The sequence below is a fragment of the Trichoderma atroviride genome, chromosome 2 (genome assembly GCF_020647795.1).
Source record: "Trichoderma atroviride chromosome 2, complete sequence".
In the NCBI taxonomy this organism is placed as follows: Eukaryota; Fungi; Ascomycota; class Sordariomycetes; order Hypocreales; family Hypocreaceae; genus Trichoderma; species Trichoderma atroviride.
The window spans coordinates 4,245,106-4,272,317 of NC_089401.1; the positions used below are offsets into that span (position 1 = coordinate 4,245,106).

Consider the following 27,212-nt stretch of genomic DNA (forward strand, 5'->3'; position numbering starts at 1 on the left):
AGACCATCGCGGCGCGGGCGGAGGAATACAAGTGGAGATGCTGCGCACTACGATGAAAGAGTCGAGGAGTTGGCCTCGAATGACGATGATGAGGATGGACAAGGGTCAAGGAACAGAGAAGGTGGCATCGTGCGTCGCAATCAGCGGCGATACGAGTCGGGAGATGAAGAGGATAGCTCGTCTGGCGATAGCTATGACGAAGACTATTCGGACGACCAGCAAGATGAAGAAGATGAGTGGGAAGCGGCCTTGGTGGAAAAGGCGCTCTATCGAATCAACAAGGCACAAGCCAAAGGGAGGACAGACGTCAGGCTTAGCAAAGAAGAGATCAAAGCCCTCGAACGAAGGCAACAGCGCATGGAGGCGGAGGAGCGAAGAAATCGCCGGCGTCGCCAAGAGCGCGTGGCCATACCGCTTTCTCAGTTTGGGTCAATGGCTCGACTGGGAGGTTCTGAATCCGGTTCCAATCCGGTATCAAGACAGCCCTCGGGAAGCGAGACGCATGACGAAATTTCTCCTCAGATGGGATACTTTCCCCCTCCATCCGGTTCACGCCCTCGGCCAAAGTCTACAATTTCTACATCGCGGCCAACCAGCTTCCATGAGGAGCCTCCCAGGGACCCCTTCAAGTACCAAACAGCTGGCCCTCGCGCCGCTACAAATGCTGCTCCCAAGCGTCATGGCTCTGGACAGTCTGATTTAAGTTCCATGTCACGACAGGGTCGACCTGAGTCCGTGTCTGAGTGGAGCCGGCAAGGTTCGTCTAGACGGCAGAGCTCTGATGATACAAGCGAAGAACTGGCATTGGTAGAGGAACGGACAAGCAGAACGGAGAGTTCGAGCAGAACAGCAAAGGGCAGAGAAGAAATCGTGGTCGAGGTCGAGGTTGAATCTCCTTCCGGGCCTGAACGGGCGCCATCTCGCACGCGCTCGACAACCAGGAAGAAGTCTGACCCGGCACCAACGAGAAGGACAGTATCAAGTAGGACAGGCACTGGGACTTCGGGGGCTTCTGCAGGCGTACGAAGGAAGAAGCGGGAATAGAAAGCAAAATGTTTGGCGTGCGCTACTGTTGGGTGTTTTGATATTTTTTTCGTTGCAGCAAGGAAAAAGAATTGTTTGATATAGCTCGTAAAACCGATGAATATATGTTTGGACCAGGACAAGCATCAACAGCACTATGCTCATTGCTTCTATTACGCCTGTGTGAGACCATTTGGATGATGTTTTCATTCATCAATTAATGAAAAGGACGTCTGCACACATTCAAGTTGTCCCAGCTGCGCAAATCATGTGCTGACTAAGCCCGTTGAATGTCACCCGTAGCCGCGGCTTGGACCCCTGCGCTCAGCTCCAAGCTCTAGCCGATAGCCTCGCTGTTGTTTGTTATTGTTTGCAATTTCACATCGTATACCCGCCGCAGCATGATAGTCACATAGAAGCGTTTTCTCGTTTCGCGTCTTTTTGAAATCGATTCCAGTAGCGAAAGCGAAAAGCCATCTTCTGTCAACTTTTACGCGACACTCCATCACATCGCAGCAAAATCCAATAAAAAGACAAAGAAAGCCGGCCGCGGCTTTCCATCTACGACTTGCGCCCAAGCATTTCCTTAGCGACCGAAAACGCATTTAATTGCACGTACCAATACAAAAACCACTCGAAACCACAAATCACAATGTCTGCCAGCGCCAGAAGCGGAGCGAAACGGCTCATCAAGGAGATGGAGAACTGGCGCAAGGAGCAAAAGGACGAAAAGGGCGTGGAGAGGCTTGGGCCGGTGAATGAGGATGATTTGTTTGAGTGGGAGGCGGTGATTAATGGCAAGGGGATTGGATCTGGATACGATGGTGAGTCTTGCGTAGCCCCTTGATCGCTTGAAAAAATCCTGTTTTAACATATTGAATGCTACAGAGGGCCGATGGCTCATCAACATCCAGCTCTCGACGTCGTACCCGCTGGCGCCCCCCAAGATGCGCTTCGTGACGCAAATCATCCACCCCAACATTGCGCTGCAGACGGGCGAGATCTGCCTGGACCTGCTCAAGGACAAGTGGACGCCGACGTATAGCGTGCTGCAGTGCGTGCGCGCGGTGCGGATGCTGCTGGGATACCCGGAGACGGACAGCCCGCTGAACGTGGACGTTGCGGCGCTGCTGAGGGGCGGCGATGTCGTGGGGACGCGCAAGTTGGTGCAGTATTGGTGTTCTGAGCCGGAGGGGAGGTATGATGGGCCTTGATGAGGAGAGGAGAGAGGAGAGCTGTTTCTTATTGTCTTTGACTATTCTTTTGTGATTCGATTCTTGGTTTTGAATATATGGCAAATGTAATTGGTATAGTAGTAGCCGTTGTTTGTAATGATTTTGGGTACGGCGGAAGGGTATTATATATGGGCTGGCCTGGACGAGACTTTTGAGGAGTAGCTGCGAGAGAGCTTTATATCACGGATTCAATGTCATCGTTATTGGCACATTGTGCATCGCTTTCATTTGATTCTATCCCAACTTACATACAATACGTAAAAAAAAAATTTAAAAAAAAAAAAAAAAAACATAGCTCTACTGCCGCCATCGACCCCATCCCAACATAATTTGACTAAAAGGCATATAAGTAATAAGCACGTATCGCAAGGGAGCCACCTGTTATTCTCTCCCTTCATCCCGTCCCCCTCTCTGCTTCTTTTCCTCTTCCCTGCTGCTGCCTGCGATTCGACAATGGTGATTGAAATATAAGATAAAAAATAGTAAAGAGTAAAAGGGGGGGGTTATCTATATAAATTTCATATGCCAGAGGTTAATAGGTAGATGCTTTCAAGGAGAAAAAAAAAAAACGCCCGCGCCACGTCGCGCCGTGCCGTTTTGGTTTTGTTTGGTTTTGTCTTTTTTTGCCTATGCCTTGCCCTTGCCCTGCCCAGACTTCCCTAACCAAGACACCATCCGAGCATCTTCCCTTTTTTGTAATTGAATTCTAGAGACGCAAAGCCAAAAAAGAAAAGAAAAGAAAAGATCAAATAAGTGCCCATTGATCTTACAGCACCTCTCCAGTTCGAGCCCAAATGCCTTCAAGGCCTCAGCCCAACAAAGTCGTAATCGTAATGAAATAAGAGTGACAAGAGAGAGAAAGAACTCTCAGCCGCTGTGAAGTAAAAGAAAAAAATAGATTATGTATCTCTGATTTACTCATTATAATGGTAGACCTAGCGCATTCCTGTTAGCTTCTCCTTTGAGGAATAGAGGGAGGTTGCGGCGAATACTCACTTTGTAGTTGGGAAGGCCGTATGGCTGCCATCCCAGGCGCTTAGCCATCTTGGCAAAGCCTTCGCTCTCGATCAAGTGGTAGAAGGAAAAGGCAGGGAACATGGCTCCATCTCTGTGCACGTCGGCCTTGACGAGCAATGCGGTGCTACCAACTCCATCTAGAGGAACTGCCAGGTCCTTGGGACTACCGGGGTTGCTCATGTACGCCATGAGGGTCCTGTAAGTCGCAAGCTCTGCGTAGCCCTCAAGGAGGATGTCGTCGGGTCCCATCTGCTCGGCCATCTTGAGCGCAGTCTCGCTGTCCTGCCAGCTGTTGAAGTCGTATGGGCGCTCAGCCATCTTTTTGGTTTCGGGGTCGTAGTATTTCTGGTAGCAGTTCGCAACGATGACGGGCTTGTCGTGGGAGGCGAGATCTTGGATCAGGGTCGGGGGGAGACTCGACAATGTCGGCATCGAGCCACAGCACCCAGGATGTAGCCGGGCCTAGCGTCGTGAAGAGCAGTGAATTGCGAGCCTTGGCCATGATCTCGCGGCGAGCCTTTTGGTTACCCAGCTTGTGGCGCTCGGATTCGTCCTGAGACACAACAGCAGGGTCAAAGTCTTGGCGCAGAATGATGATGCTCTTGAACCGATCCTTCTCTGCGCCATGGTTCTGTATCTTTTGAATCTGCTGCTGCAGCGCCGCAGTGGCCTGGTTCCCCTCCTTCGTCTTGGGCAAGATGAAGCCCAAAGTAATCAGCTCGTGGGGGTAGCTCAATCGCAGGAGATTGTCCCAATACTCTTGGTAGAATCTGGCCATTGGCGTCAGAACGAGGATGTGCTCCTGGTTCTTGATGGGATCGGGCGTGACCGTAACTTTGTTGAGGTCATATCGCGTAACCGGCGGGGGTCCTTGAACGCCTGATCGCGAGCTCTTGTACGGCGACGTAGGGGGCGACAAATGATGTTGGGCCGAGACAATGTTGGACAGCCTGCCAGCGGAGGCAGGACTTGACGGCGAAACAAGGAAGATGATTATGAAGATGCAGAGTACAGCACCCAGGAGGAGGGTCGAGGAATTGGCCTTCTTGAGGCGGACTGACCCCAAGGGTCGAGCCATGGAGCCTTATCTGGTGTCTTTTTTGGTGATTAGATATTAAGAATCTGGCTCGGTAGGCCCTCGTTCGGCTTCGCGATCGAGTCGACCGGAAATCAGCGCAGCACAAAAATGAAGTCCAAGATACTGCGTCCAGCTGAAACGAGCGTCAGGGCATGGAACGTTGAAGACACTGGGTCTAGTTCGAAGTTGAAATGGTGGCCCGCGCTGGGGGACAAGATAGGAATGAAGAAAAAAGAGAGGGAGAGAAAGAAGACAGAGAAGCAAGGCGTGATTGGTGCTCACACGCCGTATCTCGTTACTCCCACCGTACCCTAAAAAAAGGACAGAGTCAAGGAATACGAGCCAATCGCCGCCCAAACAAGGGAATTGCTTGTGAAATACGACAGCAAATGCTCTACTGGCCGGTGCCACGGCTGCGATTGGCGACCTTGGAGGTTCAGGGGCACCGGATTAATTCTGGGGCCGACGCCCATTTCCAGTTGCATTCTTCGACCGCTAATCTAGTGGCGGGACATGCTGTAGATGCAAAAGCAGCCCGCCATTGTGTGCTGCAAGCGTCCGTCCAAGCGTCGAGACTGCAGATTCTTCTTCTGTGGTATTGGAAATGAATCTTCACAACAATATTCAGCTATGCTCTAATTTTGACAATTCCGTAGTTCACAGACTTCAATCACTCCAAGTAAATTCTTCTTCCTCCAACCGTATCTCATAGAAGTGAAAAAAAAAATGAAATAGCAAGGCCAAGTCACCGATGGCTGGAACCTTTTTCGGCCAGCACGCTGGAGACCCCTAATCCTTCGGCGACCCCTACGCGCTGCAGCGGCATGTGCTAGTACGTAGCAGCACTACTGTGTCTCCCATGCCTATCAAATCAACTAGCCTAACGTCGCCGCCTCGGACTCACGATTTGGCTATTCTTCGTCTCCTTCACATCTCGCATCTTCTCCTATCCGCCCAGTCCAAAGCCGTGCACATATCCGTCTGCGGCATTCCACACTTTCGTCCTCGCAATGGCTTCTGATAAAATGGACCGCGGCCTCGACGAAATCATTGCTGACAAGGTTGGTGCCTCTTGTCCATCTCGAATCCGCCAGCCTTGCCTCCATTGCAAGGCCGCAAAGACCACGGCTAACCAGTCCACCAGCGCAGCAATGGATCTCGCAACCGACGCGGTGGTGACCGCCGCCGTGATCGCCAAGATTTCCCCCGTGACGGGGTGAAAAAGGTGCGTGCTGCCATCATTTCTGGGAGCCTTTTGGGGGCTGCAAGTGGCCGCGCGAGGCTGACTCGCTGCTTAGGTTGAACTTCCTCTTCTCCTAGCACTCGACTTCGTCTGATGCTCTGCGCACTCCTTCGGTCAATCGATTTTCGGAGTTTTTGCCGATCCAGCAATGGATCCCACACTGTAAACTTCCTCGCTAACCAGCTCTTGGGTCGACCGTACAGTCTAGTCGCAGCGAACCTCGAAACCTAGACAGGTTGGTCATGAATCGGTGTATAACGCTTGCCAGAGAGCCAATGCTAACTCAATTATCACAGTGAATGGGTTCATGATCGATACGAAGAGAACAGTACAGTCACACCCTACCTCTGCTAAATACTTTCTTCCTCCAATGAACTCGACTCATCGTTTCCCAGCCTATCGCAACAGCAGAGCAGCACCCCGTCGCAGGCGCGATTCTCCCAGCGGGTAAGTCGGTTTACATAGAAACGGAAAATCCACATCGCAATAAGCTGGTCTAATACCTATTTTTAGAGGAGATGCTCGCGGCACCCGACTTCGCGTGGAGAATATCCACTACGACCTTACAGAGGAAGATCTCGATGTATGTCCTACTCACAATTCAACTTTCCAAGGCCACTTTGGCTGATTCTTTCGTAGGAACTTTTCAGAAGAATTGGCCCTATTTCGAAGTTACAACTGCGATATGACCGCTCTGGTCGGTCTGAGGGCGTGGCCTTTGTCACATACGAAGACAAAGAAGACGCTGCTGAAGCCATCAAACAGTTTGATGGTGCAAACGCCAACGGTACGCCATCTTCCGTCGAGCTGAGCATCCAAATTTCGCGACTAATATGATGTATAGGCCAGCCAATTCGGCTGACTGCGCTGTCAAGCGGTCCTTCTCGAAACCCGTTCGATACCGCCGTGATGCCAGGAAAGCCCCTGTCAGAACGTATTTCTGCTCCTGGTGGCAGATCCCGATCCCTCTCCCCTCACCGAAGATACGACGAAGAAGACGCTGCTCGTAGAGGCATTGATCGATACGTTCCAGGCGGCGGTAGTCGTTCACGAAGTCCTATGCCGCCTCGTCGTGGCGCAGGAGGACGTCGCCCTGGTGCCCGCCGCGAAGGTGGAAGAGATCAAGATTCGGCCCGTGGCGGCCGAGGAGGCCGAGGAGGAGGAGGAGCTCGTGCTGAGCGAACCAACACTCCTCGACCTAAGAAGACTCAAGAGGAACTGGACGCCGAGATGGAGGATTACTTCAACGCCAATGGTGGAGCTGCGGAGCCTGTCGCAGAAGCAGCCGCAGAAGCAGTTGCACCAAGCGAAGCGGCCCCTGCGCCGGCTCACGCTGATGACATTGATATGATTGAGTAATAATCACGCATGGCAAAGGGAGTGTATGTGTATTTCATCTGGGTGTTGGGATTCGACAGTATGGGACTCTATGTTTCAAGAAAATGCCATCTGGAGCATGGGAGACAGAGCATATATAATTCAGCATAGTGTGTTGTCATTACGAATGGATTGCTTTTCAGGTCGGGTTAAGATGTTTGATGCCATGAATACATTTGTCGAGAGTCCATATGAAGATGCTTTTCACCTATTAATACGGCATGCACCTTGAAGAAGCGGGGGTTTCAAGAACCACTCCTACAATGGATGTTGATAAGGAAATCTCATACTTGAATCCATATAAACTAACTATCATCTGGCTCAAATTGGCTATACACAATCTCACCGTTGGGGGCCATTGGCTGACAGATAGATCCACCACAGCGGTAGAGCGGCCCGGATATACACCATTCGTCAACCAAATCGTTTAATACGCCATTTATCAAGTCATGACCAGCAGGGCACAAGCATCATTCTCTCTTTCCTACACCAAATTTCAATCTCACTAGAAATGGCTTCTTCAGATCAGAGCACACCGACCAAAGTCGGCATTTTATCACTGGGTGATATGGGCGCTGGCATTGCCAGGCTCTTAATTGCTCATGGATTTCCCGTAGCTACCAATGGCCAGAATCGAAGGTACGTAGATGGAAATCACAAGGGTCTTTTGATGAACCTGGGCCAGATTAGAACAAGATGAGGGGTAATAGGAGCTAAATCTTCATTTCGCTAGCGAGGATACACTCGAAAGAGCCCGCAACGCCAAGGTTGAGCTGCTCTCGTCAGATTTAGAGCTCGTGCAGCAGTGCTCCGTCATCTTCTCGGTGGTGCCGCCGCGAGATGCTGAAGCCACGGCTCAGCGAATCGTCGATGCGCTGTCAGGCGGCTCTCACGAGGAAACAATCTACTATGTTGACCTAAACGCCGTGGCGCCCTCAACGTGTAAGAGCATCGTGTCCTTGTTCGAAAAGGCGAGAGTGCCCGTCAAGTTCATCGATGCCTGCATCCTGGGTGGACCTCCCAGCCTGAAAGATTCCAGTAGCCAAGAGGGCACAGAGGCCGCGTGGGATCAGCCTAGCATTCCCATCTCGGGGCCTCACTCGCTATCAGCGCTGCCGGATGGAGAAAGGCTCACGTCAGTCTTACAGCTGCGCTCTATTTCGCCCGAGATTGGCGCGGCCAGCGGTCTCAAGATGTGCTTTGCGTCGCTGACAAAGGGCTTCACGGCGCTGGTTACGCAGTCCTTTACGACGGCGCATCGCCTTGGGGTGACGGATGAGCTGAAGCGGGAGCTGGGTATCATGGTGCCGGCCATGTTGACGAGGGCGGAAAAGGGTGTTGTAGGGATGCCGCCAAAGGCCTATCGCTGGGTGAGGGAGATGGAGGAGATTTCCAAGACGTTCCATGAGGAGGGCCATTGGGATAGGACGGTGTTTGAGGGCATCGCGGGAATTTATAAAGCAGTCGCGGAAGACGGGGTACTTGGACAGGAGAAGATTGGAAAGAGAAAGAGGGGGACGAGCATAGATGATGTTGCAGCGTTGATGGCCGAGGGCTTAGAACGAAAGAAGAAGAAGACTGAGTAGAGTTGTTATGATGATGCATATTGATTAGCAGAATAAGAGGCGATATATACAAGTATTAGATAGAAAGGGGTGGCCGCCTCATCACTCGATATATGATACAATGAATCTACCCACACCTACTCGTACACCTTCTTAATGCTTCAGCCCTGCTAGTACTATTGTTCCAGCATCTGCCAGCCCATACGCGAGGCTTTCAAAAGCACCCATCTTGACCTCAGGTTCTCTGCTGTACACTCTAGAATGCGGCACGCTCAGCTTCGTCTCCTTGCCACCGGGCAGCCCTTGTCCAGAGAGATAGATGGCCGAGTTTGAAAGCGCGCCAAAATGCTGTCCTATGAAGCCATTTATCGGATCGGCCTCGCTGGGAACTGCAACATCCCCAGAAACTCCAAAGACAACACCAGGTGTAAAGGGCTCCGCAGTATTTTCTGGCAGAGCTGGTGCAGACATGAAAAATTGAATCTGTGAGCCTTCGGGAGTGAAGCCTCCGCCATTCATCGATTGTATAAAGTTTTGCATTTCCTCTTCCTCCGAAAGAGAAAAGTGTGCGCGCTGAGGGTCGAGAGACAACAGTCCCTTTTTGGCTCCCCATCCGCCGCCACCGCTCACTAGATGTCGGATTAGCATACAAGTCATCGTGAAAGGGGCTGCTCAGGAATCCAGAAACACGTACATATCTTGTACAAGCGACCGCCGTGGCTGTAAAGCAGCTTGAGATGTTGAGCTGTGGCCTTTACAGTTTCCCTGATATCATCGATATCTGGCAGTGCCGTTATGGGCTCGGGGGCTTCCTCGAACCATTCCTCTAGCGCACCTGATGCGTTACGGTCAGGGGTAACCATTGCCCAGACTCCTACTGGGCCAGATAAAACGCCAGATGGGCCATTTTGCTTATGAAGCTTGTTGACAATGTCCTCTAGTTCGGTGGATGCTGGGATAGTATTCCCGTCGACCTCGATACCTCGAATGATGTTTCCAAAGCTTTCAGTCACGGTCCGAGGCTGAGTCAATGGCATCAGGGGTGCCCACATATCAAGATGCGCCAGTGACTCGATATCACGGTCCAGCGAGACTTTCACAAACTGTGAGTGCTTTTCGGTTTGTTGAGTGAGTCGAGGCACGCTATGAGCCAGATCAAACTCAGATGTCAAGAGTGTGGATGGTCTGCTATTGTGGAATGTGGTTCTAGCCAGGGGCAGCGTCACCGAGGGGTCTCCAAGATTAAACGTCAAAGCAGATACTGAATCTGCATCATCCTTGGACTTTGGCGATAGCGGCTGCCATAGATGCGGTAGCATATGGTCCAAGTGACCTCGTAGAACTGATATCCCCTCGTGAGATCTGAGTGACCCTGCTGGAGCTGCGAGACGGTCGACCACGGCGCTTAGAACATGAAACTTGTCCACATCTGCTGAACCGGCCATCAATCTGGCAAATTGGCCCATGATGTCTGCATTTTCGAGGTCTCTGGCAAAGCTTGGCGTTGTGAGGATGACTGCTGCGTTGTGGCCGTCGGGATTATCCAAGATTTTCTTGCCTCTCACATTCTCAAAGAGCTCTTGATAGCTGACCTGAAGGAAGAAATGAAATTAATAATCATGATTATAGCTTCTGGAATTATAATATACTACTTTTTTATTCTCTGGCAAAGCGTATGTGAATCTTGTTTGGCTAGTTCCTGAAACGCTTGAATATGACTTTCTAAGAAGAGATGCACTTCGCCGTGAAAGCGAGCTTCTCACAGCTTGTGAAGAGGCTTGAAGGATCATCTTCTAAAAGGGATCCAATTTTCCGAGAGAGTATAGTTTTTTCAAAAAAGAAAATCGTAATTCAGTGATTACACCTTAAACAATTCAGCAGCTTCACCGATTTAGGCAGGAGGAAATATTCATGGATATCAAAGGATCGAGTGTAAGCTTGAGAGCATCGCCTAGCATACACTAGACCTGGAAACGGCACACATCCGGACCATTTGTGGCGCACCGTGTGGCTGGACAGCTTATCGATTACTATCCAACCCCGCGACACCGCCACACCCCTCCAAATTCCGTGACTCAAATTTCAGATCGAAGGATCTTTATTGATGACTCTCTGCTTACTTGCGGCGCGGTAAAGCTGGCTTACGCTGGTCTATTTAAAGTAAACATTGGCGCATAAGATTGACGAGGAGGCCAATTCACCATAGGCCTTCCCCGAATCCCATCCGGCACCACGTTCAGACTCGCGGCTCGAGCACTTCGAGTGCGGCCACTTAGACGTACAAGACCTTTTGCTGCTATACCTGCTGCTAACATGGCGACAAACAGTGGACGAGGAAATCCCAGTATGTGTGCAGATGGATCTGTGAAATGTTTCTGAAAGCATGTAGCTAACGCCAATGATGTGCAGTCGCGGCGGCCGAGGGTGTCGAGGAGAGAAATGCAGCTCCCCCCCAACGTTTCTGGTGAGACCAAGCAAGAGATTGCTACTTCAACTCAGTCTGCCACTCCTGGTGCTCATTCTTCGGGTCAAGATGCAGGTGCCGCGCCTGCTGCTCAGGGAGCCCCCAAACCAAAGACTGAGAAAGAATGTAAGAAATTACCCTTCGCATTCCTCGGCGTCTAGCTTCACTCCCCGAGAACCATTTGTCTAATCTGCTGGTGTAGTGGAAAAAGAACGAAAGAAGGCTGAGAAGGCCGCGAAGCTCGAAGCGAAAAAGGCCAAGGCTGTTGCTGCCGCTGCGGCTCCTGTGAAGGAGAAGAAGGCGAAGAAGGAAAAGGTAGAGGAAGAGCCGCTGCCTGAATACGTCGAGGACACCCCCGTCGGCGAGAAGAAGCGCATTCGATCATTCGACGACCCTCACTTCAAGGCATACAACCCCGTCGCCGTTGAATCAGCCTGGTATACCTGGTGGGAGAAGGAAGGCTTCTTCAAGCCTGAGTTCAAGGCTGACGGAAACGTCAAAGATGAGGGAAGCTTCGTCATTGTTCACCCGCCACCCAACGTCACCGGTAACCTCCATATGGGACATGCTCTGGGCGATTCGCTCCAAGATCTCATGATTCGATGGAACAGAATGCATGGCAAGACTACTCTGTGGCTTCCTGGATGTGATCACGCTGGTATCTCGACCCAGAGCGTCGTCGAGAACATGCTGTGGAGACGGAAACAGCAGACCAGACATGATCTCGGTCGAGAGAAGTTTGTTGAGACTGTCTGGGAGTGGAAGGAGGATTACCACAAGCGAATCAACAAGGCCCTGACTAGTCTGGGTAGCTCCTTCGACTGGAGCCGAGAGGGTGCGTATCAATACGAGCAACTTGGGTGTAGTAAATATTCGTTTCTAACATCACACAGCTTTCACCATGGATCCTAACTTGACAAAGGCCGTTATGGAAACATTTGTTCAACTCCACGAAGAGGGCATCCTCTACCGTGCAAACAGACTTGTTAACTGGTGCACAAAACTGAATACCGCTCTTTCCAATTTAGAGGTCCAGAACAAGGAGCTCACTGGAAGAACTCTCCTCGACGTCCCTGGATATGACAAGAAGGTTGAGTTTGGTGTCATTGTCCACTTCAAGTATCCTATTGAAGGTAGCGATGAAACCGTCGAGGTTGCCACAACTCGTATTGAGACCATGCTGGGTGATACGGGTATTGCTGTCCACCCCAAGGATCCGAGATACACTCACCTTGTTGGCAAGAATGCTGTCCACCCATTCATCGAGGGCCGCAAGCTTCCCATCATCGCTGATGAGTATGTCGACATGGAGTTCGGAACTGGTGCCGTCAAGCTGACACCTGCTCACGACCCCAACGATTTCACCCTTGGCCAGAAGCACGGCCTGGAGTTCATCAACATCCTCACAGACGACGGTTTGATGAACGAGAATGCCGGACCGTACAAGGGTCAGAAGCGCTTTGACGTTCGATATGCCATCCAGACCGCCCTCAAGGAGAAGAACCTGTATGTGGACAAGAAGGACAACCCCATGAAGGTTCCCCTGTGCGAAAAGTCCAAGGACATTATTGAGCCCATCATGAAGCCCCAGTGGTGGGTCAGAATGAAGGAGCTTGCTGAGCCCGCTCTTGCGGCCGTCCGAGAGGGAAAGATCAAGATTCGACCCGAGAGTGCTGAGAAGAGCTACTACCGCTGGCTCGAGGATATCAACGACTGGTGTATTAGCCGACAACTGTGGTGGGGTCACCGATGCCCTGCTTACTTTGCCAAAATTGAAGGAGGCTCCGGCGACATCCCTGAGGAGAAGCTCTGGTTCGTTGGAAGGACCAGAGAAGAGGCTGAGAAGAAGGCTCAGGCGGCGCTGCCTGGCAAGACCTTTACCCTCGAGCAAGATGAGGATGTGCTTGACAGTAAGTTGAGCCAGTCCCTGACGTAATTTGCTAATAATACTAACAACATCAATAGCATGGTTCTCATCCGGTCTGTGGCCGTTCAGCACTTTGGGCTGGCCTGAGAAGACTATGGATCTTGATAAGCTGTTCCCTACGAGCGTCCTCGAGACTGGCTGGGATATTCTCTTCTTTTGGATTGCCAGAATGATCATGCTTAGCTTGAAGCTAACAGGAGAAGTTCCCTTCAAGGAGGTTTACTGCCACAGTCTCGTCAGAGATTCGGAAGGCCGAAAGATGAGCAAGAGTCTGGGCAACGTTGTCGACCCCCTGGACGTCATCGCCGGTATTAAACTGGAAGAACTTCACGAGAAGCTCAATCAGGGCAACCTGCACCCCAACGAAGTCCAGAAGGCCGCCAAGTACCAGAAAACTGCTTTCCCTGATGGTATCCCCGAGTGTGGAGCTGATGCCCTCCGTTTCACCATGATCAACGCCACAACCGGTGGTGGTGACATTAACTTGGAGGTCAAGATGTAAGCAACGTGCCGTTTTGAAGTTGTCTCTCGGCTCAACTGACCATTTGATTAGTATCCACGGCTACCGAAAATTCTGTAACAAGATTGTATGTCATGGAGTTTCCAGCGATTCATTTTAACCATGCTAACATGGATTCCAGTTCCAAGCAACCAAGTATGTTCTGGGAAGTCTGCCCAAAGACTTTGTCCCCTCAAAAACGGGTGCCGTGCCTGGCAAGACCTTGGCGGAGAGATGGATTCTCCACAAGATGAACCAGGCCGCCAAGGAGATCAACATCGCCATTGCCGACCGCGAGTTCTCGAAATCCACCATCATTGTTTACCGTTACTGGTACAACGAACTCTGTGATGTGTACATTGAAAACTCAAAGGCCATCATCCGTGATGGCACCGAGGAGGAGCGCAACTCTGCTATCCAGACCCTGTACACTGCTTTGGAGGGAGCCTTGACTATGATCCACCCCTACATGCCCTTCATTACTGAGGAGATGTGGCAGAGAATGCCCCGACGACCCAGCGATGAGACCAAGTCCATCATGGTTGCCAAGTACCCCACCTACAATGCCGTCCTCGACGACCCGGCATCAGAGGCTGCCTATGAGCTTGTTCTCGACTGCACCAAGGCTTCGCGATCACTCATGTCAGAGTATGCCATTAAGGAGGATGCGGAGAGTAAGTGACATGTCACAAATTAGCTATTGTATTCATCAACTAACATGAAAACCAAAAGTCATCATCCAGGCGTACAACGCAGATTCCCTCAAGACCTGCCAGAACGAGGTCTCTTCCATCAAGTCTCTCAGTGGCAAGGCCGTCAAGACCATGGAAATCATCGGCCCTGACGCTTCCAGACCCCTTGGCAGCGTTGCTTACCCTGTTTCTACTGCCGCTTCCATTTTCCTGCACGTCAAGGGCCGTGTAGACATGGATGCTGAGATTTCAAAAGCCCAGAAGAAGCTCGACAAGGCCTTCGCCCTTATCCAGAAGCAGGAGAAGCTTCTTGCCGACCCTGGATACAAGGAGAAGGTGTCTGCGGCCGTTCAGGAAACTGAGCAAAAGAGATTGGCCGATGCCAAGCAGGAGAAGCACAGCTTGGAGGAGACGATTAAGCAGTTTGAGCAGCTGAAGTTGGAGTAGACAACACGGGATCATAAAAAAGAAAATCAATTGTAGCCTGGGATTTTTATGAGGCTATATAACTCTCATGTAGACAGAAACAAAAGCAAGGGACCGTCTAGAGTACATGATAAGAGAAATAAAACACAGGTGTTTAAACAAAAGTACAATTTCAATTTTACCATGTGATGAGCTGCAGACCTAAACTCCCCCCTTTTGCGTAAAACGTTATATATATATATCTAATTTATCCATGGCTTCACATGGCATTATAATTACCAGGTTCCCTTGCCGCCTCCTCCTTTGCTGCCCTCAGAAGCAGCAGCTTCATCCCTCTTACCAGCTCCGCCGCGAACTGGCCTCGACTGCGCTGCTTCATGCCTCCTAAGTTCATCTGGTAACTTGGAGATGGAGCTCTTGCTCAGGATCTGCTTGAGATCGTAGAGGACATCTGAGTCCTCGTTGCCCAAGAAGGTAATGGCCACACCACTCTTTCCAGCACGACCAGTACGACCGATACGATGCGTATAGCTCTCAATGTTAGTAGCCATGTTGAAGTTGATGACGAGAGAGACGTCTGGCACGTCGATACCACGACCAGCAAGATCCGTGGCGACAAGGACCTGCGACTGGCCCGAGCGAACGGATGCCAGGGCGGCCTCTCGCTGCTCCTGCGTCTTGGAGCCGTGCAGCGTGACGACGGACCAGCCCATGGACTTGATGTCGCGGGCGACGGCGTCGCAGTTGCGCTTGATGTTGACGAAGACGATGATGGGCGGCGCGTAGGCGGCCGAGCCGAGGATCTCCTGCAGGCGCTTCTTGCGCCGGTCCTCGCCGGAGATGAACTCGACGCGCTGCTCGACGGTGTCGACGGCCTCGCCTGCGTTGCCGATTGTGACAATGGCAGGGCGGCGGAGATATTTCTTCGCAATCTTTTCGACCAGGGGGGGCATGGTGGCCGTGTACATCATGGTCTGTCTGTAGCGGTCCTTGCCTACGTAGCGCTTCATGAGCTGTGCGTTTTCAGCCTCGTCCGTGTCCGGCTTCTCGTTGGTCACGGGCAAAGCGTCGAGGATCTTGTTGACCGAGTCTTCGAAACCGAGGTCAATCATGCGATCGGCTTCGTCCATGATGATGTAGCAGCACTGCACCAGGACGAGCAGTCTTCGCTCGATGCAGTCCACGAGACGGCCTGGCGTAGCGACGATGATCTCGGCGCCGTTGCGGAGGGCAAAGACTTGCTCTTCGAGGGAGTGGCCACCGACTATGCTGACACACCTGAAGCCGAGCGGCTCCGCGAATTTCTTGGCCTCGGTCTCGATCTGCTGCACCAGTTCACGGGTCGGGGCGATGATGAGCGCGTACGGGCCGTCGTTCTTGTTGGCTTCTGTGAGGGGCGGCAGGTCCGAGATGTACACCAGCAGGGGTAGCAGGAAAGCAGCTGTTTTACCGGAACCCGTGACGGCGACACCAATGAGATCGCGGGCCTGCAAGGCAATGGGGATGGCCGCCCGCTGAATGGCAGAGGGCTCCTTGTAGCCGACCTTGTTGACAATGTCAAGCAGCCGCCGCGGCAGTCCAGACTCGCCCCAGCTGCGCATCGGGTTCGGAATGGCGCCGCCCTTTGTGGCAATGCCAAAGTCCTCCTTGAAGATGCGCCAGTCTCGCTCCCGCATCTCGTTGAGGTCCTTGTCCGACCAGTGCCGTCCCAGACCAGTCCGCTCCGCCCTCTCCTTTGCCCTGGCGCGCGCTCTGTAGAAGTCTTCCATGATGCCCTTTGCCCGTTCTTTTCCATGCTCGATATCGCGCTGCTCAATCATCCGAGCTCGCTTGCGCGCCCGCTGCTCGGCCTCTTCGTCAAACTCGCCACCAACGCCAGCCAGTGAGCCGCCCCTGTTGACGCTCTGGCTCGCGTATAGCGGGTCGTTGTCTCTAGACGTGTCCTCTTCGACGTCCCATTCAAAGTTGAATTTCTTCTCCGTCGTCCGCATGCGCTTCTTCTTGGCCGAAAAGCTGGACTGCTTGTTGACTTCCGGGCCAAGGTACCGCGACCGAAGCAGCGAATCCTCAATCTCCGCCGCCGAGCGCTTAGCATTTTCGGCTTTTGAGTTCTTTTTCCCATCTCTTCCTTCCCGTCCATCGCGCCCTCTGCTGCCGCCACCAGACGTCTGGTTCATCGCTCTGGGGCCCGTAGGAGGCGCGACGGCGCCGTTGGGGACGCCATTTGAGACTGGCAGGCCATTTGCGCGGGCTTCCCATTTCTTCTCCTCTTCCCGTCGTCTTTGTGAGTCGTCAACTGTCTTTCGCTGCCTTTCTTGTTCCTCCTGCTTCGCCTTCTCGGCCGCTAGTCGCTCGCGCTCGGCTTTGGGGATAAATCTGGGTTTGGCGGCAGCAGCATCAGCCGCTTTCTTTTTTCGTAGGATCTCCTCCACATCGAGAGGCATCTCGATTTTTGATGCTCTATTTGCAATATGTAGGGGGTTTGATAGATGAATCAATGAGATGCTTGCTCTAATTGAATTGTCGTCGAAGAAGTTTTGGCGCCGGAAGTTGATTCAAGAAGTTGGATTGTGGCAAGGCATCCATCTTCGAGATCATAGGCAAGGCTATGACCTACGGAGGAGTTAAAGACCCACCTAAGCAGGACTAACCAATAGAAGAGCTTTAATTTAGCGGACCATTTTAGCGGGCGCTCAGCCTTGGGAATCTCGAATTCGATCAAATTAGGAACCTCGAAAAAGAACCTCCCCGCGATAGTCTCAATTCAGCGGAAGATCAGCCCCGGTCCTTTCTGCCGCCTCTTCCACCTCTCGATCCAAGCCAATTCCAGGACCTGGATCTTCATAGCATCATCCATGGCCTCACCATCAAATCTCGTCCAGCTCGCAAAGAGCCTGCCGGAGCCTCTGCAGCGCTTCTTTGCCCGCTGGCCGCCAGCAGCGCTCGTTGCTCCCGGCACGTCTCCGACGCCATTCCAAGAGCAGCGACCGAACCCCTTCCGATTCTACAAGCACCCCGTCACCGGACGATGGCAGGACCCGGTCTATTCTCAAAGGAGGCAGATGCAGCTCGTGAAGCTGGCGCGAGAGCATGGCGTTGAGGAGCTGCTGCCCCAGACGAACAAGGGCACAGAGTACCAGCTGGCTCAGCGTGTTGAGCATGGTTTGAGAGTAAAGGGTACTGGTGTGGGACAGAAGGTCAAGGGTCACATCCACGAACGACACATGATTGCAAAGTACGTTTTGTTCATGTTTTCTCTCTCTCTTCATGTTCAATTCACGACTAACGAATTATGTGTTTAGGATGGAACAGAGGAGGAAAGCCATGCTGGAGATGCCAAAGCTTATCCGAGCCTGGAAGAGTGTAAGCACCATCTCTCTACCTCTCCACATACCCGTTCTTATAGCTGACTCTTGGGGGAAACAACAGGTCGGGAAGAGAAACTGGACAAAGTTCCCGAAATAAACAATGGGCCGCAACAACTTCTTTACTTTATCCTGGCGAGCCTGTACATACGCCGTGTATTTCTATGTACAACAATGAGAAACGAATTATTTGGATTCACTCTGTCCCCCTTTTCATTGCTACCTATTTGCCGTCATCAATTGCGATTTTGAGTATCAAAGGCTCAACAGCATCACGTGATTCCAATGTCTAAATTTGCCGCCTCAAAATATCTTCAAGTAAAAAAAACATCCAAACCCATGTAGTATCAAGAAATCCACATAAACGTCATCTTTCATACCACATTTTTTCTGAATAAACATCCTAAGAAAAAACTCATCCTCCCCAAATTATGGCCCTCACATCGCCATCTCACTACGACGTCCTCGGTCTCACCCCCACAATCCTCAGCTCCCTGCCTGACCCCTCCACACTCATCAAACAGGCCTATCGCCGAGCTCTTCTGCGGCATCATCCAGACAAGGCCGCATCCTCATCGACACCATCATCAGCGTCCCTGCCATCTCACTCGAGACCCTCAAATTCTCAGCTCTACACCGTCGACCAAATCACACAGGCCTTCACAATCCTCTCATCACCTCATCAGCGCAGTACTTACGACGCAGGCCTGCGACTTTCCAGAGAAAACGCTTGTGATTCACAGGCACGTTTTCAAACAGGTATTGAAAACGTGGATTTAGATGATTTGCCGTTTGACGAAGAGGAGGAGCGCTGGTATAGATCCTGTCGCTGCGGCAATAACCATGGATACGCCTTTCAGGAGACAGATTTAGAAGAGGTTGAGCACGAAGGGGTGCTCATGGTTGGCTGCCAAGATTGTAGCCTTTGGCTTAAAGTCCACTTTGCCGTTGTAGAAGATGCATGAGATGAGAATCATGCGTCAGTATCAGATAAGAAAGAGTCAAGCCGACCAGCTCGTCGTGTCGCTAAACCAGGGGGGAAGAGAAGGGAGTCTTAATTTGGGAACACTTGGAAATGTTGGGCAAAATCGTGTTTAAGCAAGGCGCATCTAGGAGCGAAATGGATCAATGTTAGGCAAAAAATAGAAGAGTTCTGGTTCATATAATATAATATTAAAAAGCAATTTTAGTAGTTTTTATTTGTCCAGACGGCTACGCATCAAGAGTCTAAAAGCAGAACCTCCAATATGCTCTTCTTCTTCATCCTCCCTGCCAGTCCGTAAAGGGGGGAACCAAATCGATTCCTTCCCGAAAATAGTTTGCGTGTTTTACCTAAAACGATGCCGAAGCTCTTGATCAAAAACGAAGTCTTCCATCCACACCGTAGACACCAGCCCATCCGATAACAAAGCGACCCAAGCCTAGAGATTTATACCGTGCTCCCCTGAACTTACTCAGCCTTGGGCTCTTCGGCGGCGGGAGCAGCAGCCTCAGCAGGGGTCTCCTCCTTAGCAGGGGCATCAGCCTGGCCGGAGGTCTCGGCCTCGGAGGAGGTCCAGAGGGTCTTTAAACTGAGTTAGCAAAAAGGATGTAGCCAGTTAATGGGAATAGAGTATGTACGTACGAGGTTGTCACGGAGCAGCTGCATGATGAGAGTGGAGTCCTTGTAGCTCTCCTCGCTGAGGGTGTCGAGCTCTGTAATGAGTGTGTTAGCAAAAGTGATTATTACTAAGCGCCAATGACGCTGGCACGTCTTTGGCAAGTTTAAAAAGAGACTTACCAGCAATAGCATCGTCAAAGGCCTGCTTGGCGAGGTGGCAAGCCTGGTCGGGAGCGTTGAGGATCTCGTAGTAGAAGACGGAGAAGTTGAGGGCAAGTCCAAGGCGGATGGGGTGGGTGGGAGGCAGCTCAGTCTGGGCAACCTCGGTGGCAGCCTTGTAAGCCTCGAGGGACTTGTCGGCAGAGTCCTTGCGGCGGTCGCCAATAGCGAACTCAGCGAGGTAACGGTGGTAGTCACCCTTCCTGTAACGAGGAAAAAGAAATTAGCTCAACACGTCATGCTACGGCTTTGGATGGTATGGCGTGCGCACATCTTGTGGTAAAAGACCTTGGACTCGCCAGACTTGGCAGAGGGGATCAGGTGCTGGTCGAGAACCTCAAGGATATCGTCGCAGATCTTGGCAAGCTCGTTCTCGATCTTCTGGCGGTACTCCTTGATAAGGGTGACCTGGGAAGAGTTGCCCTTAGACTCCTCCTTCTGCTCGATAGAAGTGACTATTCTCCAAGAGGCGCGGCGAGCACCAATGACGTTCTTGTAGGCGACGGAGAGAAGGTTGCGCTCCTCGACGGTCAGGTCGCGGTCCTCGGAGGCGACGATCTTCATGTTCTCAACCATCTCTATAGGCGGTCGCAGTCAGCGCAATCGGTCCATCGAACAGGGACGGAGACATCAGCGAGCAACGAACCCTCATATCGCTCAGCCTGCTCGGCGAGCTTGGCCAGGTAAACAGCATCTTCGTGACCCATTTTGACGGTAGATTTTTGAACTTTTTTTTTGGTGGTTTTTTTGGAGCAGCTGTTATCAGTCGGTTAGCAAGATGTACGCGTCCTCAGGTGGCGGCGTAACGCAATAGGCGTGGGTTCGTTTGGGAGGTTGAACAAAGAGAAATGCAAATGGAAAATGGTGGATGAAAATCGCGAATGGGAGAAAAATCCGGTTTTTGGGAGCAAGGCAGCAGCCACAGCCTCGTCAAGGCAGAAACGTGAATATTTGCGCAAGAAAAGCACCGTGGCAGGAACAAGTGCCGCAGGGCTGACTTTACGACAAGGCCCAGAGTGAGGCTTGCTCCCCCGCTCCTAAACCCCACCAAAGGGGGGCTTCGAGAGCAGCAATGAATGCGCCAGCTACCGCGACAGACACGCAGGCCTCCAATCGACAGAGGCGAGGCGGCCGACGAGGGCTGGCACAATCGCAAAGCAGAGGCCCGGCTGTCCCAACGCGACTGAGGCCCCTCGAAGCGCTGCTTCTGCTGGGCCAGGGGTGGTGCCAGGCCATGACGAAAGCGATGAGGGGCGCGCGCCATCCCATAAGGCGCTCACATACCGAAGTGCGGGAATGCTGCCAGGCGGCAGCTGGGAGGAATATGGGCTGCTGTCGAGGGGAGAGGAGGGCAGGGACGGCGATTTCAGCAGGATGCACGGGCAGAGGGAGATACGTACGGTCGATGGGACGCGGTTCAGGAAAAGGGGGTATTTGTTGTTTCGTTGAGAGAAGAAAGGAAAAGAAAGGGCAAGATTAGAGAGAGCTGTAGATGAGGGTCCCGAGCAGCCAGCACATTGGCTTTAACATGGGAGTGGCTTTTGCGCTGGTCTCACGTGCCGTACAGGAGCCTGGCGCCTCACCCTTTTCAGGGCACCGGGGGGGGCAGGACGGTCGGCTTTGGGTCGGGTACAAGGCGATACCTGGCGCTAGCCCAGACGCTCTGCAAACGACGGGGCCTTTAGCACGCTTTAGCACGGCTGGCCGCACTGACTCAGCTGGGTATTTTGTAGACCGCAGGTACCAGGCCCTCCAACCATCACGTCAGAGCAATTATCGTGCCTTACATCCCTGTGCTGGGCCTAACGACGCAGCGGGTACCTTCGAGTAAATGAACTGCTAATGCACCTCGCGGGTGGCGTTGACGTAGGTCTGGATTGGTTGCAAGGCAGCTGGAGACGCAGCCGTTGCGTTGGGCTTTGACGTCGTCATCGCCATCTCCCTACCGAGTAAGTCCCTGTTTGCTGTGCCTTGGTTGCCCATGATTCGGTCCAAAGCCACCACTTTCCACGGTTCTTGTTTGTGATGGTGACTGGGTGCCCAACGCTGTTGTCACCCATTCGCATTCACTCATCTCTCTTATCGTTACCAAGAGCCTGGCCGTCAGTCAATGCAGTTTCCGGTTCATGTACTCCCGTTGTATCGCAGCAGCGACAAAGTCCGGCTTTTGAACTCGACTTGACTCTCATATTCAGCGCATCGTTAGGCTCCTGATCTCTAATTTTAGCTTGGTGGCGAGCTGATACGCAATCGAAAGAACATGGGATGAACATGGGATTCTGCCACGCGGTGTATACAAGATCAGGTACTCGGAGAGCAAGGGTACAGCCATCTCAGATTCAATCTCCTTTCACGGAACGTTCGTCCAGCCAGCTCTCTGGACTCGAAGCCGCTCTAGGCCGAGGCTGCTAATCTCACTGGCCCAGATCGTAGGGAGTCATCTGAGTTAAATTACCATTACTCATGCTCCCTATTACTTATCCACAAGATCTCCCACGAGATCTTTTGATCTACCGGCTCTTGCTTTGGCGATATGATCGCGATATTTCTCGTTGAGCAACCATTGCATAGCAGACCCAAATGCGCCTCGTTTGGATTCACTCAAGGGGTAACGGTTACCTAGTAGTATTGTTCAGTGCCCTTTTCCGTTTTATTATCCTGCAGCCCAGCCGTGGCTTAAGAGGCAACCGGTCAAATAACTGTGATTTCGTGACATTGGCCACAACTCGAGTGCTGGATAATGAACCCGGGGTGTGAATAACAAGTTCCTGTTTCCATCTCTTGTGCGAGCAATAGTGTGCTGAACGAAATGAAAAAGGAAAAAGAAATAGAAAAGGGAGCTGTTCACTTTCGTATTATTTATATCGTATAGTGGTATTGAAAATGAGACGATACTCAGAGCCGACTTATAGGAGGGTACCTTATCAGCCCTTAGATAAACTCTTACACGGCCGCGTTGAGTAAATCAGGATAAGTCCAGATATCAGGCGCTGCATGTGTTTGAATCTTATGAATATCGAAATAGCTGAGTGGAGATGGTCGGAGTTCGCTATCCCTGCTGGATAGGATCGTCCAGATCAGGCACAAGTACCCATCATGCTAGCCTCGAGTCTTGGGATATGAATACAGTCGATCTAAGATGCTTCTTTCGCTGATAGATTTGAGTATATATGCCTTACCTAGGCGACCTGTTATGATATAGAAGGCCAAGAAAACCCCATGCAAGATGTCTACTTCTTGGTGCAATTCTAGCTGCGCATTTTCCCCATGTTATACTTTCATAAACCTTGCCTACCCGGGATATACGGCAGATAATCGACCAAACAATTCAATGTTTGTTATATTGGTTGATTTGCTTGCGCAGTGGTATGTTTCAACCATTATTCAGTCTTGAACATCTACGGATCGAAGGTTGATTCTGTTTACCCGAATATAGCCATTTGCGCCAAAATCTCCCGACGCCCTTTGTCATGTGCCCCACGATTCGTCGTTGCTTCCGATCAGTCCACCAGAGCATATCGTGATACGCGGAGCTTGATGTTGAGATTTAGCTTTTCCCCCCAATATTCATGATAATGGGTTAGTCGCGTAAAATTTTGTCGAAGGAGCTTTGTCATGAGCTCATCACAAGCTTGTCTCTGGTGCCCACTCTGTGAATAGCATCGTTCCAGAAGACCTCCATAATAATATAGCGCATATCCTTCCGAGGCTAATGTCTACTATTACATACAATTAATTCATGGCAATGCTCCCATTTCAATCGCTGCACGAAATTGCAATTCCAATCGCAATTCTACAAAGTTCTCTCTTGTCCCCCCCACATGCCAAACCACTAACCACTAAAGAAACCTCCATCAGCCCGCGTCGAACCACTTTCGCCGTCCCCAATCCGAAATAGTGGGCGGCTTTCGATGACGCTCGCCTTTCAGCCCCTCACACCACTCTAAAGGAAGCTCTTCTGTGCTGCAATTTAGCATTCCATACTGCTAGCTCCATTTGCGCCAGCAGCGATTCGGCTCCTCAGGCCAGCACCTCGGACAAAAGCTCCATCCAATTGCTGCTGCAGGCACCGTTCCGTTCCCGTTTATAACCTCAATCCTTCCCTCCTCCACGTTTTTACCCTCTTCTTTCCTTGTCTTTTTTTCAGCAACGAACAAAATCACCACCTCTCTCCCTCACACAACATCAAGATGCTTCGCACCACCCTCACCAAGACGGCCGTCTTCCGTCCCATGCGCGCTGCCTTCAGCACCACTGCTCGAGCCATGAGCGAAGGCGACACTGGTGCTCCTCCCAAGACCGGCGGCGCAGGGTAAGTGGAAAAAAAAAGAAGGATTCAATCCTCCCCACCATTTCATCTGGCTTTCAATTGCAATATTTTTTTTCTCAAGTCTGACAGCTTTGCGACTTTGCAGAGACGCTTTCCAGCGCCGTGAGCGGGCCTCGGAGGAGTACGCCATCCGCCAGCGCGAAAAGGAAAAGCTCGTGGAGCTCAGGAAGAAGCTCACCGAGCAGCAAGAGCACCTCGATCGCCTTGCCAAGCACATGTATGCGCAACACAAGTCCTTGTAACCCCCCTCTCAATTCAAGTCAGGACGGCACCGCTAACGAAGCCATGCTACTTCTTTAGCGATGAGATTACCAAGGAGCAGGGCGGCGAGCAGAACTAAGCAGGACGAAAACGCCTCAAAAGAGATATCAAAACTGAAATAAGAGACAAAGAAAAAAAAAAAATGTCCATCTCATGTCGGCCCATCCGCTGAGCTGAGCTGTGTTTAAGCTAAAGTCTGTAACCAACAGCTACCCTGGGTTGAGCGGAGCTGCGCTACATGTTGTCTCAATATGCTTGCGTATTTTCTTTCCCCTTGTTGCCGTCTAAGGTACTGTACAGCTACATGACTCTTCCCCCCCTCACAGAAACAACCAAATATATAAAGGAAATAAAAAAAACAAGAGCTACTCCAATGTTGTTGTGTCCACCAGATGCATGTCCCTCAATCGGTCGTGCGTGTGAAAGACCTTTATTAGATTCATTCTTCCCTGATGCCATCCCAAAACTCCAATTTATATCATCAATGCCTCGTAATTAGGTACATCACCTCCGTCCCATGTAGGATCTGTAGAAGCTCTCCGCCACGTCGCTCTCTCCGCTACCGTAGTGACTACCCAAGTTGCTGCTCGACTTTTGCGCGGCCGTGACCTTGGCCTGTAGAGCTGAGGCGTTGGCGTCAATCCATTGCAATTGAGTAAGATGGCCGTTCAGTACGCGAACAATCTGGCTCAGCTGCATCATCGTGTTAGCATATACATTTTGTCAAGATTTTGCCAATGGTAAAACTTACTGGATCCTCAGCCTTGGCTCCCTTGCTCAATGTTCCAGAAATTTCGTTGATCTCCTTGACCATCTTGGATAGGTCTCGCGACTTCTCATCGAGTTGTTGTGTGAGCTTCTCCGCTAACTTATAGGTGCGCTCACGCTCCTGGTCCGGTCCTCCAAGCTGTTCACCAGGGCCCATCTGCTTGGAAAACATGTCTTGGACCTCTGACTCGTATCGGTTCAGCCAGGCCTCCAGCTCCTCTTGTTGGCTCTCCACGGCAGCGAGTTGGCGCTCAATCTCATGGCTCGCTCGCTCCGCTTCAAAGGTATCCAGATACAGTTTCTGGATCTTTTCACCATTGTCCACCAAATTTCTGTCCCAGTTGGACACAATAGTGGCTTGGTCCTTGAACTCCTTTTGGTATTTTGATAGATCCGAGGCCCATCGAGTGACAATATCCTCCATCGTCTTATTCTTCAGCCGGGCCATCTGAGATGGAGGTCCATTGGTGGACGCGCCCAATGCGCTTGTGGTGGTTGTTTGAGCGGCGGGCTTCGCCGCATCTTTGTCACCAGCGGGCTTGGCTCCGAATAGGCCACCCGCACCAGCAGTAGTCGTGCCGGCCGCTGGTGCTGCCGTTGTAGTAGCCGTGGTCGCGGCAGGCTGAGGCGTGGCAGTACCGAACAGTGAGGTAGCAGGTTTGGCGGTGGCAGCAGGAGCTTGAGAAGTGGTGCCAAACAGGCCACCAGCTGCGGCAGTTGTTGTAGGAGCTGCTGAAGATGTAGTCGTAGCAGCAGTGCCAGCAGGCTTCAGACCAAAGAGACCTCCTGCAGCAGCAGGTGCCGGAGTAGATGCTGAAGCTGCAGAGGTTGTGGTAGGAGCAGCGGTACCAAAGAGGCCTCCGCCAGCTGCTGCTGCTGGGGCTGTAGTGGCGGCAGGTTTAGCTCCAAAGAGAGAATTCGTCGTTCCAGCACTGGCCGGCGCTGCGGCGGCTGTAGAGGCTGCAGGCTGCGCAGTACTAGCAGCGGTATTGCCAAAGAGTCCTCCAGCAGCCGGTTTGGTAGCGGGAGTAGTGGTAGCAGCAGGCTTGTTGCCAAATAGACCACTCGTGGCTGATTGGGCTCCACCGCCGAACAGTCCTGATCCTGATGTAGTGGTGGCCGCAGGTTGCGTTGTCGCAGTCGAGGCAGCAGCAGGCCTGGCAGCTCCAAACAAACCGCCAGCAGCTGGAGCAGTGCTGGCAGCGGTTCCGAACAAATTGCCACCCGCAGGTTTGGCTGGGTTTGCGGGGGGCGCGCCGGCAGGCGTTGTCGATTGTGCAAATAATGGTCTGGCAGGTGTTGTCGCTCCAGCAGCAGTGGTCGGGGTAGTCGGTTGGGCAGCAGGAGCTGGCTTGTTTCCAAACAAGCCTAGAGCTGGAGCTGTCGCAGTGCTTGGTGTCTGGCTGGCATTGTTCCCGAACAAGCCACCAGTCGAAGGAGTAGTCGATGCAGGTTTATTGCCAAACAGACCGCCAGCGGCTGGTGCTGCAGTGCTTGTTTTCGTGTTGCCAAATAGCCCACCAGTCGCCGGTGTGGTAGAGGCTGCTGCTGTAGTGGTCGCGCCGCCAAACATGCCGCCTGTCGCCGGTGTGGTTGAGGCTCCTCCAAATAGACCCCCAGCAGCAGTGGCTGGAGTAGCAGATGAAGAAGCAGCAGCAGCTCCACCAAAGAGACCTCCAGCAGGTTTTGGTGCAGCGGCAGCGTTCTGGCCTCCGAAAAGAGATCCTGGAGGGTTGGTAGCGGGAGTTGTTGTTGCATTACCAAAGGAAAACTTGGGCGCTCCAGACGTAGCAGCAGCATTGCCAAACAATCCTCCACCGGCCGGCGCAGTGCTGGTTGTGCTGTTGGGCGCGGCACCTGAAGAGTTCGGAGTTGAAAACATGGCGACTGGCGCGAGATTGTCTTCTTTCTATCTGAATCGTCGGTCGCGAAGGGCGAGAGGGAGCAGCTTGTGAAGAGTCAGATTTAGCAAGTTTTCATGATAGCCAAAGGCTCGGCTAAGATGAATGAAGGGAATTGAGAACCGTAGCGGACTGCCGAAAGCTCGCCTTGGGATGGTTCGGAGCCGATGGCGAAGAAAACAAAAGATCGAGGCGGTCCAAGGCTACGGTTGACCAGGTGCT

At 52.0% G+C, this 27,212-nt stretch overlaps 14 protein-coding genes across 15 annotated transcripts; 8 read left to right on the plus strand and 6 right to left on the minus strand.

Moving 5' to 3' along the window:
* Positions 1-357: 357 nt before the first annotated feature.
* Positions 358-1,044, plus strand: TrAtP1_004195 (uncharacterized protein; the record flags this gene model as incomplete). The annotated part of the gene is made up of 1 exon (XM_066112200.1): positions 358-1,044. The coding sequence occupies one exon, from the start codon at positions 358-360 to the stop codon at positions 1,042-1,044; it is 687 nt and encodes a 228-aa protein (XP_065968283.1).
* A 327-nt stretch (positions 1,045-1,371) lies between these two features.
* On the plus strand, positions 1,372-2,477 carry TrAtP1_004196 (uncharacterized protein). The gene is made up of 2 exons (XM_066112201.1): positions 1,372-1,847; positions 1,912-2,477. The coding sequence occupies exons 1-2, from the start codon at positions 1,676-1,678 to the stop codon at positions 2,235-2,237; spliced, it is 498 nt and encodes a 165-aa protein (XP_065968284.1). The 5' UTR covers positions 1,372-1,675; the 3' UTR covers positions 2,238-2,477.
* Positions 2,478-3,172: 695 nt separating this feature from the next.
* On the minus strand, positions 3,173-3,536 carry TrAtP1_004197 (uncharacterized protein; the record flags this gene model as incomplete). The annotated part of the gene is made up of 2 exons (XM_014083403.2): positions 3,173-3,193; positions 3,255-3,536. The coding sequence occupies 2 exons, from the start codon at positions 3,534-3,536 to the stop codon at positions 3,173-3,175; spliced, it is 303 nt and encodes a 100-aa protein (XP_013938878.2).
* Positions 3,537-3,585: 49 nt separating this feature from the next.
* On the minus strand, positions 3,586-4,353 carry TrAtP1_004198 (uncharacterized protein; the record flags this gene model as incomplete). The annotated part of the gene is made up of 1 exon (XM_066112202.1): positions 3,586-4,353. The coding sequence occupies one exon, from the start codon at positions 4,351-4,353 to the stop codon at positions 3,586-3,588; it is 768 nt and encodes a 255-aa protein (XP_065968285.1).
* An 884-nt stretch (positions 4,354-5,237) lies between these two features.
* On the plus strand, positions 5,238-7,184 carry TrAtP1_004199 (uncharacterized protein). Of its 2 annotated transcripts, XM_014083263.2 has the most exons (8): positions 5,238-5,414; positions 5,498-5,578; positions 5,800-5,831; positions 5,893-5,924; positions 5,992-6,043; positions 6,110-6,179; positions 6,236-6,383; positions 6,441-7,184. In XM_014083263.2, the coding sequence occupies exons 1-8, from the start codon at positions 5,364-5,366 to the stop codon at positions 6,953-6,955; spliced, it is 981 nt and encodes a 326-aa protein (XP_013938738.1). In that variant the 5' UTR covers positions 5,238-5,363; the 3' UTR covers positions 6,956-7,184. The 2 variants fall into 2 exon arrangements, with proteins under 2 accessions (XP_013938738.1, XP_065968286.1); XM_066112203.1 differs by lacking the exon at positions 5,238-5,414 and having other exon boundaries at positions 5,576-5,831; positions 5,893-6,043.
* Positions 7,185-7,484: 300 nt separating this feature from the next.
* Positions 7,485-8,559, plus strand: TrAtP1_004200 (uncharacterized protein; the record flags this gene model as incomplete). Its single annotated transcript, XM_014083799.2, has 2 exons — positions 7,485-7,612; positions 7,707-8,559. The coding sequence occupies 2 exons, from the start codon at positions 7,485-7,487 to the stop codon at positions 8,557-8,559; spliced, it is 981 nt and encodes a 326-aa protein (XP_013939274.2).
* A 132-nt stretch (positions 8,560-8,691) lies between these two features.
* On the minus strand, positions 8,692-10,328 carry TrAtP1_004201 (uncharacterized protein; the record flags this gene model as incomplete). The annotated part of the gene is made up of 3 exons (XM_066112204.1): positions 8,692-9,167; positions 9,233-10,130; positions 10,191-10,328. 3 exons carry the CDS (start codon positions 10,326-10,328, stop codon positions 8,692-8,694), a joined length of 1,512 nt encoding a protein of 503 aa, XP_065968287.1.
* Positions 10,329-10,644: 316 nt separating this feature from the next.
* TrAtP1_004202 (uncharacterized protein) lies at positions 10,645-17,108 on the plus strand. Its single transcript, XM_066112205.1, has 9 exons — positions 10,645-10,882; positions 10,948-11,002; positions 11,072-11,128; positions 11,205-11,837; positions 11,896-12,912; positions 12,968-13,427; positions 13,483-13,516; positions 13,571-14,102; positions 14,161-17,108. The coding sequence occupies exons 2-9, from the start codon at positions 10,978-10,980 to the stop codon at positions 14,565-14,567; spliced, it is 3,165 nt and encodes a 1,054-aa protein (XP_065968288.1). The 5' UTR covers positions 10,645-10,882; positions 10,948-10,977; the 3' UTR covers positions 14,568-17,108.
* Positions 14,822-16,990, minus strand: TrAtP1_004203 (uncharacterized protein; the record flags this gene model as incomplete). The annotated part of the gene is made up of 1 exon (XM_014083802.2): positions 14,822-16,990. One exon carries the CDS (start codon positions 16,988-16,990, stop codon positions 14,822-14,824), a length of 2,169 nt encoding a protein of 722 aa, XP_013939277.2.
* On the plus strand, positions 17,109-18,114 carry TrAtP1_004204 (mitochondrial 54S ribosomal protein mL59). The gene is made up of 3 exons (XM_014083803.2): positions 17,109-17,146; positions 17,207-17,781; positions 17,849-18,114. Exons 2-3 carry the CDS (start codon positions 17,402-17,404, stop codon positions 18,009-18,011), a joined length of 543 nt encoding a protein of 180 aa, XP_013939278.2. The 5' UTR covers positions 17,109-17,146; positions 17,207-17,401; the 3' UTR covers positions 18,012-18,114.
* Positions 18,115-18,208: 94 nt separating this feature from the next.
* TrAtP1_004205 (uncharacterized protein) lies at positions 18,209-19,078 on the plus strand. The gene has a single exon (XM_066112206.1). The coding sequence runs from the start codon at positions 18,343-18,345 to the stop codon at positions 18,874-18,876; it is 534 nt and encodes a 177-aa protein (XP_065968289.1). The 5' UTR covers positions 18,209-18,342; the 3' UTR covers positions 18,877-19,078.
* Positions 19,079-21,215, minus strand: TrAtP1_004206 (uncharacterized protein). The gene is made up of 6 exons (XM_066112207.1): positions 21,131-21,215; positions 20,377-20,486; positions 20,002-20,308; positions 19,692-19,933; positions 19,536-19,606; positions 19,079-19,475 (listed from the first exon to the last, which is right to left on the minus strand). The coding sequence occupies exons 2-6, from the start codon at positions 20,435-20,437 to the stop codon at positions 19,362-19,364; spliced, it is 795 nt and encodes a 264-aa protein (XP_065968290.1). The 5' UTR covers positions 20,438-20,486; positions 21,131-21,215; the 3' UTR covers positions 19,079-19,361.
* Positions 21,216-23,920: 2,705 nt separating this feature from the next.
* TrAtP1_004207 (uncharacterized protein) lies at positions 23,921-24,400 on the plus strand (the record flags this gene model as incomplete). Its single annotated transcript, XM_014083805.2, has 3 exons — positions 23,921-24,042; positions 24,146-24,277; positions 24,361-24,400. The coding sequence occupies 3 exons, from the start codon at positions 23,921-23,923 to the stop codon at positions 24,398-24,400; spliced, it is 294 nt and encodes a 97-aa protein (XP_013939280.1).
* A 295-nt stretch (positions 24,401-24,695) lies between these two features.
* TrAtP1_004208 (uncharacterized protein) lies at positions 24,696-27,208 on the minus strand. The gene is made up of 2 exons (XM_066112208.1): positions 25,073-27,208; positions 24,696-25,014 (listed from the first exon to the last, which is right to left on the minus strand). The coding sequence occupies exons 1-2, from the start codon at positions 26,969-26,971 to the stop codon at positions 24,826-24,828; spliced, it is 2,088 nt and encodes a 695-aa protein (XP_065968291.1). The 5' UTR covers positions 26,972-27,208; the 3' UTR covers positions 24,696-24,825.
* Between the last annotated feature and the right edge of the window lie 4 nt (positions 27,209-27,212).